This window comes from Callorhinus ursinus, unplaced genomic scaffold (genome assembly GCF_003265705.2).
Source record: "Callorhinus ursinus isolate GAN/ISIS: 27379988/994484 unplaced genomic scaffold, GSC_fseal_2.0 scaffold10, whole genome shotgun sequence".
Taxonomy (NCBI): Eukaryota; Metazoa; Chordata; class Mammalia; order Carnivora; family Otariidae; genus Callorhinus; species Callorhinus ursinus.
This window is the reverse complement of record NW_027397072.1, coordinates 84,482,452-84,501,093: the sequence shown is the minus strand read 5'-3', so window position 1 is coordinate 84,501,093 and position 18,642 is coordinate 84,482,452. Positions and strand designations below refer to the sequence as shown.

Genomic DNA, 18,642 nt, shown 5'->3' with positions numbered 1-18,642 from the left:
GCCCCGTGAGAAAGGGGACTCAGTTCAATGTGGAGAAGGGGGCACGTATTAACTAGATTTTCTTATTTTCTATATTCTCATGCTCTGGCACCTCAGGCCTTGCCTACTGACCCTGGGGAAACTGCCCCTCCCAAAGTTGGCCAATTCCTAGAGATAGAAAACAACTCATCCATGAGCACGCTTTTCAAAATACAAATCACCAATTCAGAGCCCATACCCCCACCACCCCCCTTATGGGGAGCCCACACTCTGGGTTACTGCCCACTTGCTCTGATTACCCCAGCCATGGACTGGACAACCAGGGGCAGCCCTTGTGTCCCAGAGCCTGATCTTAAACCAGCTCACCCTCCCTCTCCCATTTTCCCCCATGGAAACCACAATAAAAGCTCTTGCCCACTTCCGTCCCCTCTCCCTCTCCCTCCTAGCTGACCCTGGTGCTTCCCCAGGAGGCCTCCCTTGGTGCAGTGTGCCCCTCCTCTTGGGAACTGAGAGCAATAAACTATCTTTTCAATGGCGGTCATCTCTTGATCTGTTGGCCTCAGCACACCTGATAATAAAACAACCCTACATTTTAGAACAGGGAGATGCAAGCTAAGTTCTCAGCACTGCCTTTTCCCTAGATACAAAATGAAGGGAGCGTGACACCTGCCTCCTGTGGTTGTTGCGGGACCACTAAGAGGGTGCCACGAAGGAGCTTTGGAAATTAGAACCAGAAAACATAAGGTGCACTCATGCCTTGACCATCAAAATTAACAGTGTAATGGGAAAGGTATGATATTAAGCACCTCATTTCCATAAAAAATAGGGTAAAATACACAACACATAAACATTACCATCTTACACATTTTTAAGTGTATAGTTCAGTAATGTGGCCTACAAAACTACCCACCTCTCCATTCTCCTCTCTCCTCAGCCTTTGACAACCACCATTCTACTTTGTGTTTTTCTGAATCTGACTGCTCTAGGTACTCCATACAAGCCCATTATTTCCTTCCAATGCCTATTTATGTTCTGGTAGGAGTGGGTTGGGTGGAGGAAAAGAAGCCTGAGAAGAGGAGAGAGGGGCTTAGGATTTAAATCTGAACGAGCCTGCTGGTGCTATTGGGCCACAGTTTTCCCCAGAGCCTGGACTGGGCCAGGTATTAGCATAGCAGACTATCTCATTTAACCCTTACCACAAACCCCCAGGTAGGAGGTATTTCTACTTAGACAGATTGAATAACTTCCCTGTCTGGGGTGGCAGGGCTAATAAGTGGCCGAGTGGGTCTTTGAATGCCCCTCCAGTTAACATCCTTTCATCCCTGGGCTAGGGGACATCTAGGATGTCACGACCCCTTTCTTCCCAGCTCACCCGCACTGTGCAGTGTAGCCACTCAGGAAATGCCTGCCCGCCTGGATCTCCAAGAGACAATCCCTGGTGTGAACATCTGCTGAAGACCAACCTACTGTGGCCCCCTTGGAGCAAAGGGCTTAATCTGGAGAAATGCCTGCTAAAGCTCATCCAAGTTCTCGTTCTTGTATCCAGGGAGTCATACTTCAAAGAAACCTCATCAGAGCAGTGGTAATCATTGCTTTGAAATTGACTACCATCCATTGTGTTCAATATCGTACATGGTCCCTCTGAGCATCCGGGACGATTTGCTCATACTTGTTTAATTTACAAAACAAATATAACCTGTTGTCACCTTAAAAGACTTGACTTAGAAATTCCCCCTCTAGGAATTGATTCTAGGGAAACAGTTATTGATATTTGCAAAGATTTAGCCACAAGGATGTTTATGGCAATGGTACTCATAAAAGGCAGAAGTGGGTTCTAAGTTCAGTGACAGTAAGGCGGTCAGAGAGGCGGGACCTGGAGTCTCTGTGCTTGGGTTAAATATTAACTGCCATTTGCAAACCATGATGAAGCTGGGTGAGTCCCATGCCCTTGGTTTCCTCACCTGAAAATGGGCATAATGAGATTCCCTGTCTCCCAGTGCTCTTGGCAGGGACACCGCAGTGCCTAGAATATGGTGAGTGCAAGTCAGGCTGGCTTTTATTACTTCTGCTCTGCCATATAACGTCCTAAACCAGAACTGCGTCAGGCATCAAAAATCACACTGGAGACAGATATTCAAGGGTGTGGAAAGGGAAAGATGTTCATGAAATATCAAGTGGGAAATGAAGGTTAAAGAAGAGTTTGTAGGGTTTGATCCTCCATTTATAAATGTGTGCGTTAAAAACAAAGACCTTTCGCAATGGTTCTCTCTGGCCATCTGCCTGCTTCTAGCCCCCACTTCCCACAGCCCCGCCTCGGCACAGTGGCCAGGGGCTCCTGGTAAAGCGGAAGTCAGATCAAGTCACTTTTGTGCTTCAATTGCTCCACTGACTCCAAACTCACTCAGAAATGAGAGCGAAAGCCAAGCTTGTTACTTAATCTGGAAAGACCATCCTCCAGCCACAGCTTCCCTCTTTGTCAGCATCTCCCTCTTCCCCCTCCTCTCTCACTCCGCTCCTCCACTGATTTCCTTGCCGTGCGCCCAACAAACAGGGTAAGGTCCTGCCTCAGGACTTGCCTTTGCACTTGCCTTTCCCTCTATCTGAAAAACTCCTGCCCCCGCTCTCCTCACGTGTCCTTCCCTCACTTTCTTCAGAAGTCACTTTGGCAGTGAGTCCTTTCCTGTCCATCATATCTACAGTGTTAACAGCCATCCGCCTGACAGTTCATATCCCGGCTCCCTTCTAAGCACTGATCACAAGAAGACAGGGAACCTGTCGGTGTGGGTCACTCTTGTATCTCCAGCACGTACCCCAGGTTCTACAACTTAGTAGCTGCTCAGTAAATGTTCACTGAATGGGTGAATAATTTTCCTTTTCTTCCATTGCTAATCAATATGTGTGAAGCTTTCTGCAGGTGACACACTTTATTTTTTCTAATAAGAACACTCACACCTTATTTTTTCTAATAAGAACGGTCAATTTGAAAAATGAGTAGCATTGTGCCTGTATGTGTCAATTTTATCCCATTTCTGTTTTGAACCCCAGAGACATAGATGTGATGGGCAGGGATGGCAGACAAGGACCGTGAGGTAGAGGGAGGGACAGGGAGACAGACCAAACCTGCGATTTCAGGCCACTTCCTAGACTGCAGCCAAGTCCTTTGCTAAATCAAGGGGCTGAAATTGAATACCGCTCCTTATCGAGAAAGCCAACTCATTGATTTAAACCTAGGGCCAAAATATTTCAATACCAGCTGCTCCAAACTTCTAATAATTTTCAACATATTTTTATCGTTCAGGTTTCTAATAACATCAAACACATGCCTTCTACAGCATGAGGAATACATTTAGTTCAAAAGCAGCCAAGATGGAAAACATTTGAAGTTACGTGGCCCAGCCACAGGGGTGAGCCAACCCCCAGGTTAGTAATACCATGTGGGCTGTCCCCTCGTTCAGCCAGGAGAAGAGTTTCGTTTGCTATAATTGAGGCTCAGTTCAGATTTCTTGAGATAATGTTTAACAATCAGCTCGAACACATAAACCTGGTCTGTGTTAACCTCATCTGAGTAGTATTAGCCAAAGGTAAGGAGTGTATGGGAGATGATGACGTGATTCTTAGTTGGAGACAAGGATTATTCTAGAAAAGAAACCGGGAATGTCCTAGGGTCTGTCTTTGCTTTCCTCATATATCTCCCCTAACAGATCACCTCTCTTCCAAGATTTCAAATACCCTCAAGATCCTGCTCAGTCTCAATTCCACAAACCCAATCCAGCACTGTTCCTTGAGCAATAAAGTCCATGGAAAATCAGCTGTTGGGTATCTCACACCTAACATACCCAAACCAGAACTCAGTACCCTCACCCCCAAATGGGACTCTCTCCCATTGTTCTGTATCTCAACAACCAGCACCATTGTCCCTCCAGTTACCAAAACAGAATCCTGGAGTCCTCCTTGACTTCCTGTCCCCACTTCATGCCGCCAACCAATGATCTATTCTCCATCTTAAGAATCTGAAAAATCAACCCATTTCTCTCTGCTCATACTGCCACTGCCTGCATTTGGGGTGCCCCAATCTCTCAGCCAGGTCATAGCAACCAATCAGCCCTAGGGTGCCCCTCCTCACGCCCGCCACAACCCATCCTCGGCTGCAGCTAGAGCATCGTTCCACGAAGGAAACTAGGCCAGCTTGCTCTTGGCTTAAATCTCATCGATGGTTTCCTACTAACCTTGGGATATGGTCCCAATAATTATTTATAAGGGTGTGTAGAGACTCATTAGAAGATTGTAAAATCAATTTTGGGGGTCATAACCAGCACTGAAAAGAACAGAATAGAAATAGAATACTTTGTTCATGGTAAGGGGAAGTGCTTTGTGACCATTGTTTCATACACACGTGTGTCCTGAGTTATGACTTCAGATGTATTTCTTGCTGTGTATTACAGTGAAGAAAAGTTTGAAAAACGCTAGTAGACAAGACCTTTTGTAACCAACTCTCCAGAATCCCCTCTGCCTTCTCCCTCTGCTTGCAACATTCTCTAGGTACACATAGTAGTCTCCCTGAAGTTCTTTGCTTGCCCTGCATCCCCTTACCTGCCCTACCTTGGCTTTGCATGGTTAGTTATTACTCTTTGGATCTCAGCTTAAATGTGCTTATTCATGGAAGGCGCCCTTGATCCCTAGGCAGGGGGATACGTCACCTGCCTATGTCCCTCCAAACCCCATCCTTCCTCATTGTAGCACATTACACTGTAGTTCAATCAATCCTGTTGTGTGTCTGCTTTCCTGCTATTGACTCCATTAAAGTAAGAAGTACATCTGTCTTTTCATTTCTGTGTCCCCAGCACACAGCAGGGTGCTCAACATAGAGCAGGTATTCAATGACTACATGTAGCATAAACAGACAAGGGAGCCCATTCATTAATTTAAGGGCTATCTATCAAAGGTCGCTTGAGCCCCTCTGATGTCCAAGACCCCATGGACATGTAGAGACAAGCATGGCAGCATTATGACCTTGAATTCAAAGATAAAATATCCCTGATATCTACAACAGACTGCATCTCGCCTAGAGAATGGCTCACAAACGAGTTCATGAGTAAAGCATCCTACCGGGTGCTTTTAGAGGAGGAAGGAAGATTCTTTCGTGTCCCCCCAAAAAAGCAGACCTCCTCCAGTTCATGTTTCCAGCATGAAAATAGTTTATTTTATATGAAATTTTTCTATGGAAACTATATTTATATTCCATAAAAAATTACATATGAAATAAATATGAAACCCATGGTTTACTCTGAACTTTAATATTTTGGGGGCAATGACAAGGTGTCCTTAGGCCTAAGCCAGACATGGGGGCTTTGCCAAGCTTCTAATGCATCTACCCAAGGAAAAAAATAAACTACAAATATCAGTTATTCACACCTCATTGATTCATTAATTCACATTCATTACTTATTAATTCTTTTTAAATTTTATTTTTTTAAAGATTTTTATGTATTCATTTATTCGAGAGAGAGAGAGAGCATGAGAGGGGGAAGGGTCAGAGGGAGAAGCAGACTCCCGGCTGAGTAGGGAGGCCGATTCGGGACTCGATCCCAGAACTCCAGGATCATGACCTGAGCCGAAGGCAGTCACTTAACCAACTGAGCCACCCAGGTGTCCCCCCTTATTAATCCTTTCTGAAGTCAAATGGTGGTGAGCGGAAGAGGAAGAGACTACAGAATTCTAGCTCCCATGACTAGGAGTCTGAGAGCAGAGGTAAAGGAGGAAGCTGGGCTGGAAGGACATTCTCTGACTTCTGCCTCCATATGGTGGAGATGGAGGGCTTTGGGGTCAGCCAGCCCCAGTCCTGAGCCTCACCCTGCCCTGCTGCCTGGGTCACCCTGATCAAGACACTTAATTTGCCCAAATCACATTTACTTACCGGTAAAGAGGGGCAATAAGGTCTGTGCCCGAACTTGCTGGGAGAAGAAGACAGACAGGACTTTGAGGCTAACTGTAGTGTAGGTTCTCAATATGGGTGCCCATAGCAAGCAGAGTGGCTGGGGGAGTACCCTTAATGGTGATGAGGCACAGCAAGTGGGCCCTCTAAAACAGACAAGGGGTCTCCCAGCTCCCCAGAAAGCTTCGCCAAGTGGGGCCCTGGGTAAGGGTGGGGAACTAGGATCAGGCAACTATCGCAAAGCTGAGGCTAAGGCGTGGCTCAGAGCATCCTCCGTTACCACGAAAAGTCACACCGCCCAGGATTAAGGAACTAAAGAGAACTTTTTAAAAACATTAAGCCATATGACGTCCTTTTTCATTTGTTTCTTTTTCTTTTTCCTTTATGTATGTTGTGAGCTTCTGTGTCTGGTAATCATTCCCCCCCCCCCCCAGCAATAAAAGTTTTCTTCAGTGGCCACATAAGTTTGAGGAAATAATTACGGAGTGAATAACTCGTGCTTTATTATTCCCTGTCAGCCCTCCAGTCAAGCTGCTTATCTGATGCAAATGCGCTGCAGCAGCATCCCAGGATGGTGTGTTCTCCATTTCCTGCCATGCTGGAAGCAGGGAAGGAAATGAGAGGGGAAGGCCGGGCCAGCTGGACCCAGGGAAATCGAATACCCATCGCCTTTGTTCAAAATAATTTTAGCCGATACCTTTGAGAAAGCTAATATAAACCATGCGAGGGAGGCTTTGCATCTCTTCAAACATCTAATAAAAAACATGCACAAAATTGTCATCAGGCTTTGAAAGAAAGGTGGTTTGTTTTCCTCAGAGAAGTCTGGAGGTCAGATTTTTAGGGAGTTTCTATAAGAAATTTGTGAAAGTGAGAAAAGCGAGGGGCCCACTTGGCCTTTCTAGTTTGGGGCTGAGGATTGGAGAAAGGTGGGCCGATCGTATTGGGGGGAGTAGAATGGGTGGGTAGGTCTTCCCTCCAGTTCACCAAAGTGGGTATGATTGTAAATTTTATGTGTCAGCTTGACTAGGCCACGCTACCTAGATATTGATTGAACATTATGCTAAATGTCTCTTGACAGTATTTTCAGATGAGATTGACATTTAATACAGTAGGCTTTGAGTAAAGCAGATTAGGTTCCATAATGTGGGTGGGCCTCATATAATCAGTTGAAGGCCATAAGAGAAAAAGACTGACCTTCCTGAAGAAGACATTCTGCCTCCAGGCTGCCTTCAGATTTAAGCTGCCAACATCAGCTCTTCCCTGGATCTCCAGCCTGCCATCATGCCCTGCGGAATTCACACTTATCAGCCCCCACAATTGTGTTAGCAAATTCCTTAAAATAAATTCCACCCCCCCATGCATCCTATTGGTACTGTTTCTCTGGAGAACCCTGATTAATATGGGGAATGAACACTTGCCCAGCCCAGATATGAAAAGGGTGGTCAAAGTGAGGAAGGAGCCAACGAGGGGGCCCCGGTAATTATAGATCTCCCAGAATATTTGTTGACGGGGGCAGGTGGAGTTAGGCTAACTTCTGAGTGAAAGTCAAAAGAGATGCCTGTGCCCCCACCACACTGAAGGCAAGCTGGTTCTGAAAGTTTCGGGGTCTCACATCTATCCCTTCACCCATTCACTCACATAAGAACATCTGGCTACAAGGCACTCTCTAGGTACTGGGGACTCAGCAGTGAACAAAGCAGATCCTGTCTTCCTCAAGCTTGCAGTCTAGGGGAAAGGAGACAATAAATAGATAACTAAGGATAAGAAGAGAAATAAAGTAGAAGGATGGCGTTTGATGGACTGCTTATCCTGAGGGTCTTCGATGTAGTGGACCCTGTGCTAGGACAATGAGAGAAATACACACCCTGTGTTCAGGGAGGTTACCATCTCCTGCCAGAGGCCAACTACTTAACAGGCGGTTAAAGCACCAGCTCTGTACCTGCACCAGGCAGCATCCTGTGAGGCCACCAGGAGCCCTCAGACATTTAGGAATTGTTCCTGGAGAAAGTGGCCTCCGAGCTTCCCCACAGCTAGAACCCTCCTCAGGCCTTCTCTTTAAGGAACATTAGTGCACCTGTGAAGCCCTCCCAGGTGGGCTCTGAGGGGCTCCATCTTGGCTCTGACGCTCTCTGGGCCCTGCTTCCTGAAGTCTTTACCTATTGAGTTAATCCAGACCAGAAGGCTGCCTCCTTCCTGGGTGTAGATTCACAGAAGTCTGCATTGCCTTTTTCTAGTCGAGGTAAGAAACATGTTTGTCCTGTACAGAAAAGCCCAGGTCCATTCAGGGGATGGGGAAGAGGGAGAGCCTAAAATTGAGATTCCAGCAAGGAGGGAAAATTGGGCTGGATTTCCACCTGCAGAAACCAACTAGTTAAATTACTGTGGTCTCTGTGGTCTCCGCAGAAATCACCAGAGGGAAGAGCCTGGAGCTGGTTCTGCAGCAGTGGGACTCCGGAGCTAAACAGAAAGTGTTCTCTCTCGCCGATGACTTAATGGAAATAAGGGCTGCCCGCACTGAGTGGAAAGTGATGGCCCTTCTCTGCCATTATTAACTGTTCCTGAAAGGTGAGCCTTCATCCAGCATTAGTAACATTTGTCATTTGTGTGTCTTCTTCAGAGTCCTTTCATTTTGCTCAAGTGCCTGATGGAAAGGCCCTCTTAATTGCTAGAGTTATAGTGGTAATAAGGCACCTCTGAGTCTCACGTGAACTGACTGTGGGGGAAGCCCAGCTGGAAACAAGCTAAGCAGTAGTCACAACTGAAAATACAATTAATGATTGTACCCCAGCAAGAGCAGAGCCTGCGAGTGAGCCATGAGGTGGCATTGGGAATATTTTATCTTCTGGACTAGACATTATTTGAGAGGAGGGGCCACGTCTTTTTACTTCTATATTCCTGCTACTGGAGTTAGTAGAGAGGTTTATATGCGAGTAAGCACAATCAGTATTTATTAGATTGAAATGCATGATAGTGAGCTCTTAATTTTCTACATCGATGGCAGGAACATCTGTGGATAGCATGAGTAGAAGTAATAATAATAATATAAACAATAACTACACCCTAAAGGCCTAAACATAAGACCTGAAACCATAAAAGTCCTAAAAGAAAACATGGGGGAAATGTTGATGACATTGGTTTGGGTAATGATTTCTTGGATTTGACACCAACGGCACAGGCAACAAAACCCAAAATAGACAAATAGGACTACATCAAACTTCAAAATCTCAGCACAGCAAAGGCTACAATCAACAGAGTGACAAGGCAATAAATAGAACGGGAGAGAATATTTGCAAATCATTTATCCGACAAGGTTTTAATACCCAGAATATATGAAGAACTCCCACAACTCAACACAACAACAAAAATAACCAGATTAAAAAATGAGCAAAGGATTTGAATAGACATTTCTCCAAAGAAATATATAAGCAGCCAACAAGCTTATGAAAAAATGCATAACATCACTAATCTCCAGGAAAATGAGAATCAAAACTATAATGAGATATCACCTTATGCTCATTAGGATGGCTATTATCAAAAACCAAAACCAAAACCAAATAAAACAGAGAATAACAAGCGTTGATGAGAATGTAGAAAAATCGGGACCCTGTGCACTATTGGTAAATGGGGTGCTTGCAAAGGGAATCAGGATGGAGGTTCATCAAAAAGTTAAAAATAGAATTACCATGTGACCCAGCAATCCTGTATCTGGATATATATCCAAAAGACTTGAAAGTAATATTTCAAAGAGATATTTGCACACTCATGTTCACTGCAGCATTATTCACAATAATCAAGAGATAAAAACAACCCAAATGTCCATCGATGAATGAATGGATAAACAAAATGTGGTATATATGGAATATTATTTAGCCTTAAAAGATGAGGAAATCCTCTCATGTGCTACAACATGGATGAACCTTGAGGACATCATGCTAACTGAAGTAAGCCAGTCACAATAAGACAAATACTGTATGATCCCACTTATATGAAGTATCTAAAATAATCAAACTCAAAGAAAGAAAGCAGAACGGTGGTTGCCAGAGGGTGGGGAGGAAAGGGAAATGGAAAGTTGTTTGATGGGTGTGGAATTTCAGTTTTGCAAGATGAAAGAGTTCTGGAAACCTGCTGCACAAAACGTGAATGTAGTTAACACTGTTGAAATGCAAAAAAAAAAAAAAAAATGGGTAGGATGGTAAAGTTCAAGTTATGTGATGTTAGCACAATTAAAAATGGAAATACTTTACAATTAAAAAAATACTACCATTTGTTGATCACTATGTAGCAGGTGACCAATTAAGCTCCTTACATATATTATTTCACATTAATCACTGCAATGCACCCAGCTGAGGTTGGGACTATTAGTTAACTCGTTTTGCAGAGGAAGTAGCTAAAGCTGAGAGGGTGAGCCAAGCGTCCAATGTCACATGCTTAGAAAGACTGAGGGACATGCTCTAAATGATCCCACTGATAAATGGCTGGACTGGGTGAGACCTCATCCCAAGCCCATTCCCATAAATACCAGGACATATTGTGTGGCAGTCGGAGAAGCTGGGCTCTGGCACAGCTGTGAGGCGTGCTAGGTCCTGGGGCAGGAGACAGGCTTCTTTGTTTGCCAAGGAGGGATGAGTGACGGTTCTTGTGCACCATGAGGAGTACACATTAAAAACAATTTTTTTGAGGTATAATTGACTTACAATATCATATTAGTTTCAGGTGTACACATAGTGCTTTAACATCTGTGGGGAGTATACATTTCAAAGTCAATACATAAAGTCTGGGGAAGGTTGGTGGACATGCCCCATTCCCCTGATCCACTCAGCCTCCCTCTCTCCTAGAATCCGTTTCCTCTCCGAATCCCGTCACTTCCTATGACCTCACTTCCTGCTTCCTGCTACCTGTCAGCGGAAGTAAGGGGAACAGAACCTCCCCAGGCCACCACTCAACCCCACACTGCTGACTCTCCTCTGTGCACAGACTATCCTCCCATGACCAGGGCTGACCTGTTCTTGGTCCTGAGGCCAACCCTTCCCTATAAGAGTACCACGCCCAGCAATTCTCTTTTCTGTCTCTTGAAATGTCCAGTTTCCTTCACTATTGAATCATTCCCACTTAAGCAAAATTGCTTCTTTTTCTTTTTTGAGGATACCCAGTGATCTCTACAGAAAGGTGTTCCTAGTGTGTTTCATGACCAAATGAATAGTTTTAGCAATCCTCCTCTATACCACGCAATTATATTTAGTGATAATCACGGTTTTCTTGATTCACCCTCTAGTTTTAAAGCAATTAACAATTAAAAAGAAATTTCCATTGTAAAGCTATTCAAATTCAATATATTTCATGACTGAAATCTGTACTTATCAAACCAAAATGTTATACATTGCAGTTTGTGTGCTATTATACTGTTCTAAATTTTAAACACAAAAACTTCAGTTGGGCTCACAAAAATGACAGAACTGAAGTAACTCAAGTTCTGTTTAGATAAGTATACATTTCTAAGTCAATGCATCTTTGTTTTGACAATCTCCCTGCCACTCTCTGAGCTCAGGGGGAACCCAGAGCCACTGCAGAAAAATTGCTCCTTAAAAGCAACAAAAAGCTCCCAAATGCAGGCAGTTGATTTTGCTCGTTTTCATCATGGAAAATGACCAGGAATGTGCCCTATTGCTTGGCTGAAGACCTCCTACAAGGCTTAGGCCTAGGATGGCACATTTGTGGCACGGACTCTTTCTACCCTGCCCTTCCGAGATCTGGGCAGATGTCATTATTCAGCCATGGCCCTGGGCATGGTCTCTGAGATGTCCACCACTCACCAGCAGCTACTGTTGATTACTAGAGTTGGCATTTGGAATGACATTTATTTGCCATCCTTCATTTAAAAATAGTTCAATGTACATATGTTGATCCCATGTTGAATTCTGAAGCTCAGTTTGTAATTTATCTGAAGGATCAAGAGAGTTAGATAGGTTGAGGTGAGGGGAGATGGCAGCTCTACGGCCCCTAAATGGCCCCTCCAGAGATGGCTCACAGCACTGGGTTCCCCGGAGGCCCTCAGGGCAGCTCGAGACCCCTCATTCATCCCAACTCTGCAGAAGAGTACTCTCCCTGGAGTTCAAAATCTCCACTGCTTTTAATTAATTGACTAGTTAATTAATTACTTTTTAAATTAAGAATCATCCAGCCTAAAATGTCAACAAAATCTCCACTTCCAATTGTCATCTCTGCTTGGCTCTTTCAAAGGCTTCCCTTACTCAACATGCCTAAACCAAAGCCATGTTCTTCCCTTCTAAACAAGGGCCTTTGCCTCCCAGTCTTGGCACATGGCCCACTGCATGAGCCAGAGGACCTTGGGGGCAGGCTGGAAACCATATTCCCTTCTAATTCATCACCAATGCCTGTTGATTTTATCCCCCAGTCTCTGTTTTGCTGCCCATTTCTCTCTAGATCACAATCATGAAGTGAATCATAATCTGAATTAGCATATTAAAGACCTGAGGAGTTCTGTACAGAAGAAAACCTTCTAACTTGGTTAACTGAGGCTTTCTAAATCATGTTTGACCCTGGAGCACTTGATATCTGCACCCCATGTCCCAAGACTCTGCCATGGAATGTTCTTTGGGAGACATTCCCTGACTTCTCGTAGAGCCATGTTGAGGCCCCATAGCATTTCCACTCTGTCCTGATCAGAAGCGAGGCCACCTGCCAAAGCTGTGTCACTGGGCCTCAGCATGCTTCCTTGGCTCCCTTTTCCTTCCCCTCCCTCATAGAAGGAATGAGCTCATTGAATCCATTGCACATGGAGCATACTCTGGGACCACTTACCATGATGACTGTGAGCAACATCAAGTATTTGGGAGCTTCTTGTTGTTTTTAACCAACAACATTTCAGCAGTGGCACCAGGAGGTTCTCTTTAGGTGCACAGAGAGCAGGCCTGGGCACTCTTCTAGCCAGTGCCAAAATGTGGCCAAAAAGAGACAGCGTGTTCTTCCAGGCTTTGGAATACACCTGTCGGACCATTTACTCAGATGCTTCTGCCTATTTTTTCTTTCTCTTCCTGCCTACATTGTTTTTTTCTTGTAGGGGCACATTTAATAAGGCCCATGCCAATCCCCAGGCCAGGGAGGTGTCCCTGCCATCACCACATTCTTCCCTATGCTGTGTGAAATTTTTGATGCTCCAATCTCTAAAAATCACTCACGCGTTTGGTGATTAACTAGCATGTTCATTTAGGTTTCTGTTTACACACAAGTTTATTTATTCAACCAGTGGTTATTGTGTTAGACACTATTTTAGATGCTGGGGATTCAGTGGTGAATAAAACATCAAAATCCCTGCATTTAAGTGGCAGGGAGATGGACTATAAACAGACAAATAACAAAAACTATGAAAACCAAGTCTGGTGGTGGTAAGTGCTATGAAGAAAAATAAAGCAGGGCTGCAGGCTGATAGAAGGGCCTGGATATTTTGAATCGGGTCATCGTCGAGGAGGCTGTGTAAGTTGGTTGCTTGGGGTTGGGCATGGTGAGGGTCTCATGAGGCCCCCATAGGCTGATGGACTGCAGGTGCCGTGGAAACGGACCAAGGTCTTAGGATTGGCCTTTTAACAGTTAGCTGGCATTGGTAGTGGCTCTTCTATCTCTCTTGTAAATAGGCATATGAACAAACGTGGGTCAGGACTCTCCCATGTGTGCAGAAAAAGAGTCACGTGCTTTAAAAAAAGTCCTGTGTTAGCAGATAAACTTAAATCATTGCCTGTGCCTAAAAACGTGCACGTTTTCTTGAAATAAGCATTTCAAGAAATGTTTACTCCATCTTTAAGTTTAAATATAGAAAGTGCTTCTTGGAGGCCGGCTTTTTCTAATGTGGGCTACAAGATGGCGTTGAGAGGGACACAGGAATGGTGAAGTGAATGACTCCTTAGCACACCTACTTCCAAGCAGGATTTGAGACTGCTGCGCAGATGTCCCTGTACCAGCAGGGACAGGAGACAGTCTCCCTCCTGTCACCTAGGCTGTCTTCACTTCCCTATGCAGGCACTCACCACATCATAGAAAAAATGTTGCGCTCCAGGAAAATATGGCACCTGGGGCAGTTTATGGAGACCTCAGTGGCTTCTGTGTATGGAAATAATGGGGTGGTTAGGTGAGAAGAATGGTTTGGTAAAATTTTTTTAAATGCTAATGGATTTGAATCCTAACTACTCCCTATAGGTTCTACCTCCTTTGGGTAGATTTCTCTGGCCATCGCAGCCCTCAACACCAGCTTCCTTCTCTAGAATCCCAGACCCTCTCTGTCTGGCTTCGTTGATGTTACTCCCATAATGCCCTGTGGTTATTTCCCCACTCAATGGTGCTTGGTCGAGTGGGTGGAGAACAGAGCCTCTCCAGCTTCCCTTGGGACCACCTGGGGTCTGGTTACAAGGCAGAATCGAATTCACTAGGTCTGGGGTGGGGCCCGAGATTGTACGCTGCTACCAAGCTCCCAGGTGAAGCCCGTGCGGCTGGTTGGAGCCTGTGATTTGAGTAGCGAGAGAGCACGGTTTGAGTGGGGCTTGCAGACAGACAAACCCAGGCTCAAATTCTACTCTTCCCTTAACAAACTATGAGGGCTTAAGCTCTTTCCAACTCAGTTTTTTTTTTTTTAACTTAAAATGGGCATAAGCACTGGTAAGTTTGTGGAAAATGGCTATTACCCACAGTGTTGTGTATTCTTTTATGAGATGTCTGTCAGGTGTGGCCACAAGAGGAGACAAAGAGAGTCTCAGGAAAACAAAAGTTTACTTCACTCACAGGTCCTAGAGACAGAAGGCACGCCAATCAGGTCACACGGGAAAGACACCAGGGGCGTCAGGAGGCAGAAGACAGGAGTGAAGGTTTGGGACACAGTCTTTATTGGGGTTTCTACAAGAAGGACAAACAGGACGGGGCGAACATCCTAGAATGATTAGTTTGAATAATTTTGGCAGACTCTGGGCTCTCGGGGTGGTCTCTAGTTGCCTGGCACCAGGCCCTGGGATGGTTAAGGCAGAGTGGTATCTTGCCTGCTAGGCTGGGGGGGGGTGGGCAGACAAAGGAGGTCTGGCTCCGGATTGGTTAGCTTGCATAGCAAGGGCACGCCCCTGCCTGGTCTTTGGCTGTCTCTAAGCGTTGGCTAGCGTAGGGAGAGGCGGCTGTCTCCAGCCAAGATCTTTGAAGATCACAAAACATCATAATATAAATAGAGAGAAAGTAAAATATAACAATACATACAGAAATGGGACTTCTAAATTGTGAGTTCCTTGCAGCTTTCATTGGTTCCTTTCATCGTGCTCGTACTACAGGCCAATCCGCCGTCTTCTGACCCTCCACACAGGGCTCATTGGGGTGTCTGGCCGACATGATGGACGTACAGGTTGAGCACGGCACATAGCACTCCATAAATGGCTGCATTGGTCTGATTATTTTTATTATTCTTGCTCAAAACTTTCTTTTCCAAACCCATATGATTAACAGAAAAGAAATACTTCATTCGCCGCACCGCTGTTACTTACCAGAGCAAAATAATTCAGAGCTTTGTGTGCCGACTTTGAGGGTGAAGCAGGATGTCCACCACAATCTGTGCTTATTCCGAGGAGCATGAGCTGAACGTCAGCCTGCTCACTCCTCGCTTGTATCTTAACCCTGAGCCGATCCATCAAGACCCTCCACTGAGAGGAACAAAATATAATGATCTTGGTAGGAGGTAGTTTAAACTTGCCTTCCTGTTGCTTGTAAACCAACTCGCCACCCAAACTGCTGAGAAATCCCACCTGTCAGATATTTTTCTCCTAATTGATAAGAAAGTGCTCAAAAATAGAACTGTCATCTGACAAATTCTGGAACTAATTGCTTTACACATAGCAGGCTGCTAGATGTGACCAGCATTCTCCCCTCCACTCAGTGGTTCCCAAGGAAACGAGGTTAATACATTCACCGCTGACATTTGCCTTGTGAATCCCAGTTCACTGCATTAGGCATATAGCATGCAGGAAGAGTGCTGAGAACATCGTTTCATGCATGTTCCCCCTTCTGCTCGAAGTGCAACACATCTCAACCAAAGATGAAACAAATGCTCAGTCAACCATCAAGAATTAATCAGCACCTACACTTGCTCTATACTTTAAATGCCTGCCAGGGTGTTCTACTGCTACTAAAATATGGAGGCATTCAAAATCCCAAAGGGGAGTTAACCCTTTAGTTATGAATGCTTGAATGTTCCCTTGGTGCATTTTGGTAATTTCTTCATTTTCTTCCATGAATCCGTGTTACTTTATTTTTTAAAAATACTACAAAATACCAGTCTCCAGGAAACTGTAGATATTAAGATGAGCACTCATCTACATTACCCAGGTCTTGTTTCACATCTATACTCAGGAACAACAGTAGTAATGACAACAACAGAATTCCTAAATTCATCCACATCTCTTCCAAAATCTGTCCTTCCTGACTTTCGGTTTCTGACATTGACAACGCTATGGTTCAGGCAGTCAACATGAAAACCCTGAAACTCTGGTTAAAGGTTACCTACTCTTTAACCTGTAAGACCACTTGATGACACCACCAAGTTCCTTGAAAAAAATCCCATTTGTTCATTCCCATTGCTACTTCATTTCAGTAGCCTTAATCGCCACCCTCTTCCTCATTCTTGTCATTTCTAGGTCAACAGTTTTAAGACTTTGAAGATAACATTCCCCCACCTCCTTGCTTCATTACAATCTGAGAAGTCAGCCAGAAGTCTAATTCCTTTGTGTATAATCTGTTTTCTTTTTATCTCTTTCTCTGGATGATTTTAAGATCTTTTTAATTTCTTTTTTTTAAAGTAAGCTCTACTCCTGACATGGGGCTCAAAATCATGACCCTGAGATCAAGAGTCACATGCCCCACCAACTAAGTCAGCCAGGTACCCCAGTGATTTTAAGGTCTTTTATCTTTGGCATTTCTCTGTTATGACTAGTTACAGATGTCTTTTTTTTTTAAGGTTTATTTATTTTAGAGAGAGAAAGTACACGTGTGGGGTGGGGAGGAAAAAGAGAGAAGGAGAGAGAGAGAATCTCAAGCAGACTCCCCACTGAGCATGGAGCCCCAAGATCATGACCTGAACCGAAATCGAGTAGGACATTCAACTGACTGAGCTACCCAGGCGCCCCAAAATGTCTTTTTAAATATCCTACTTGACATTAGTTGGGCTTCCTGAGACCGAGGAAGCTAGTTTTCTCATCATTTGTAGAAATTCTCAAGCATTGTCATCCAATGTTCCTTCTCTCTCATTCTTTTTTCTTCTTTTTGCAACCTTAGTTAGACATTTGAGAGGAGTTTTCTCCCTCTTTTTAAAAAAGATTTTATTTATTTATTTGAGAGAGAGAGCATGCTTGAGCAGGGGGAGGGGCAGAGGGACAAGCAGACTCCCACTGAGCTCAGAGCCCGACACGGGGCTCGATCTCACGACCATGACATCATGACCTGAGCTGAAATCAGGAGTTGGATGCTTAACCAACTGAGCCACCCAGGCTCCCCTTCAAAGCAAGATTCTAAAACAGGAGCCACACCGAAGTGACCAAAAGCCAACAATGAGACATTTCAGTATCTCAATTCCCCTGGTTTTTCCACCATTCATTCTAAGAAAAAGCTGTAGTACTAGGTTGACTTTACTAAAGCAATGCTCATAAGCTGGCTGACAACAGAATTAACAAACTTTGATTCAGTAAGTAGAATTCTACACCTGAAACTGGAAATATTAAGCCTACTCTTATATATACATATGATATATATTTGATATATATGATATACATATCACATATATATTACTTTCCTCAAGTAATAGCACCATGAATGGAAAGAGCCCTAAAATACAAATTCTCTGCAATTTAGCAAATGCAGGGACAATGCAAAGTCTAATATTAAACTTGAGACAGGCTAAATACTGCATAATTAGCACACTTGAACCAAAGGCAGAAGAAAAACATGCAATTAAATCTGAATACTTTAGGAAGAAATAAAGATGGTCCAATAATAGCTAAATCAACCAGAATGAGAGAGATTATAAAAAGCAACCTCCGATTGATTTCCCCATAGGATCTGAGACCAAATAGACCAAATTGGAAGAATGAGGGGAAAATACACCTACTGATACAAAAAAGTGAAGATGGTGTCATTTCAAAGAGCAAATGGTTGCTTTTCCAGCAGCACCCTTGAAGGCTGAGTTCCCTTATGGCTGGTAAGAACAAACAAACAAAAATGCGTGAAGTTTGGTTTACATGTGCACATTAAATAATAACTGTGTGCAAAACCCGAGGTTAAGAGCTCTGGGGACAAAGGTGTAAGGGGCTTGGTCCCTGCACTGGTGCACTTAAGACCCTTGGGAACAGCCCCTTCAGTGAGAGAAAGGAAAGTGGGAACTAGAGCAGAATGTCCGAGTTACTCTGCATCACACAAGATCGGAGCTGTCTACACTTTTGCGGAGACAGGGGCTCACCACAAGGTCTGCTCAAAGGGCAATGAAAAGTGCTCCCGGGGTGGGGGGAACCTGGCCCAGCTCCCTTTTCAGTCTGCAGTACCCCCCAAACCCTTCCTTCCACTTTAGTCATTGTTGGACTAGAGTAAGGTACGGAATCCCCTTGGCCTAAGATACTTTAATTATAATATTATAACTATTATTATTAGAGAGGGAGTGGCAGAGGGAGAGGGAGAGAGAACCTTAAGCAGGCTCCACACCCAGC

General features: G+C 44.4%; 1 protein-coding gene across 1 annotated transcript in view; it reads right to left on the bottom strand.

Annotated features, from left to right (window-relative positions):
• LOC141373645 (uncharacterized) overlaps nucleotides 1-18,642 on the bottom strand; it is an 89,544-nt gene that overhangs the window by 32,579 nt on the left and 38,323 nt on the right. The window contains exons 4-5 of the mRNA XM_073897952.1: nucleotides 7,550-7,636; nucleotides 7,106-7,197 (exon numbers count right to left, since the gene is read on the bottom strand). Coding sequence (XP_073754053.1) covers nucleotides 7,147-7,197; nucleotides 7,550-7,636 — 138 coding nt within the window. The 3' untranslated portion in view covers nucleotides 7,106-7,146. The remainder of the gene's footprint in view (nucleotides 1-7,105; nucleotides 7,198-7,549; nucleotides 7,637-18,642) is intronic.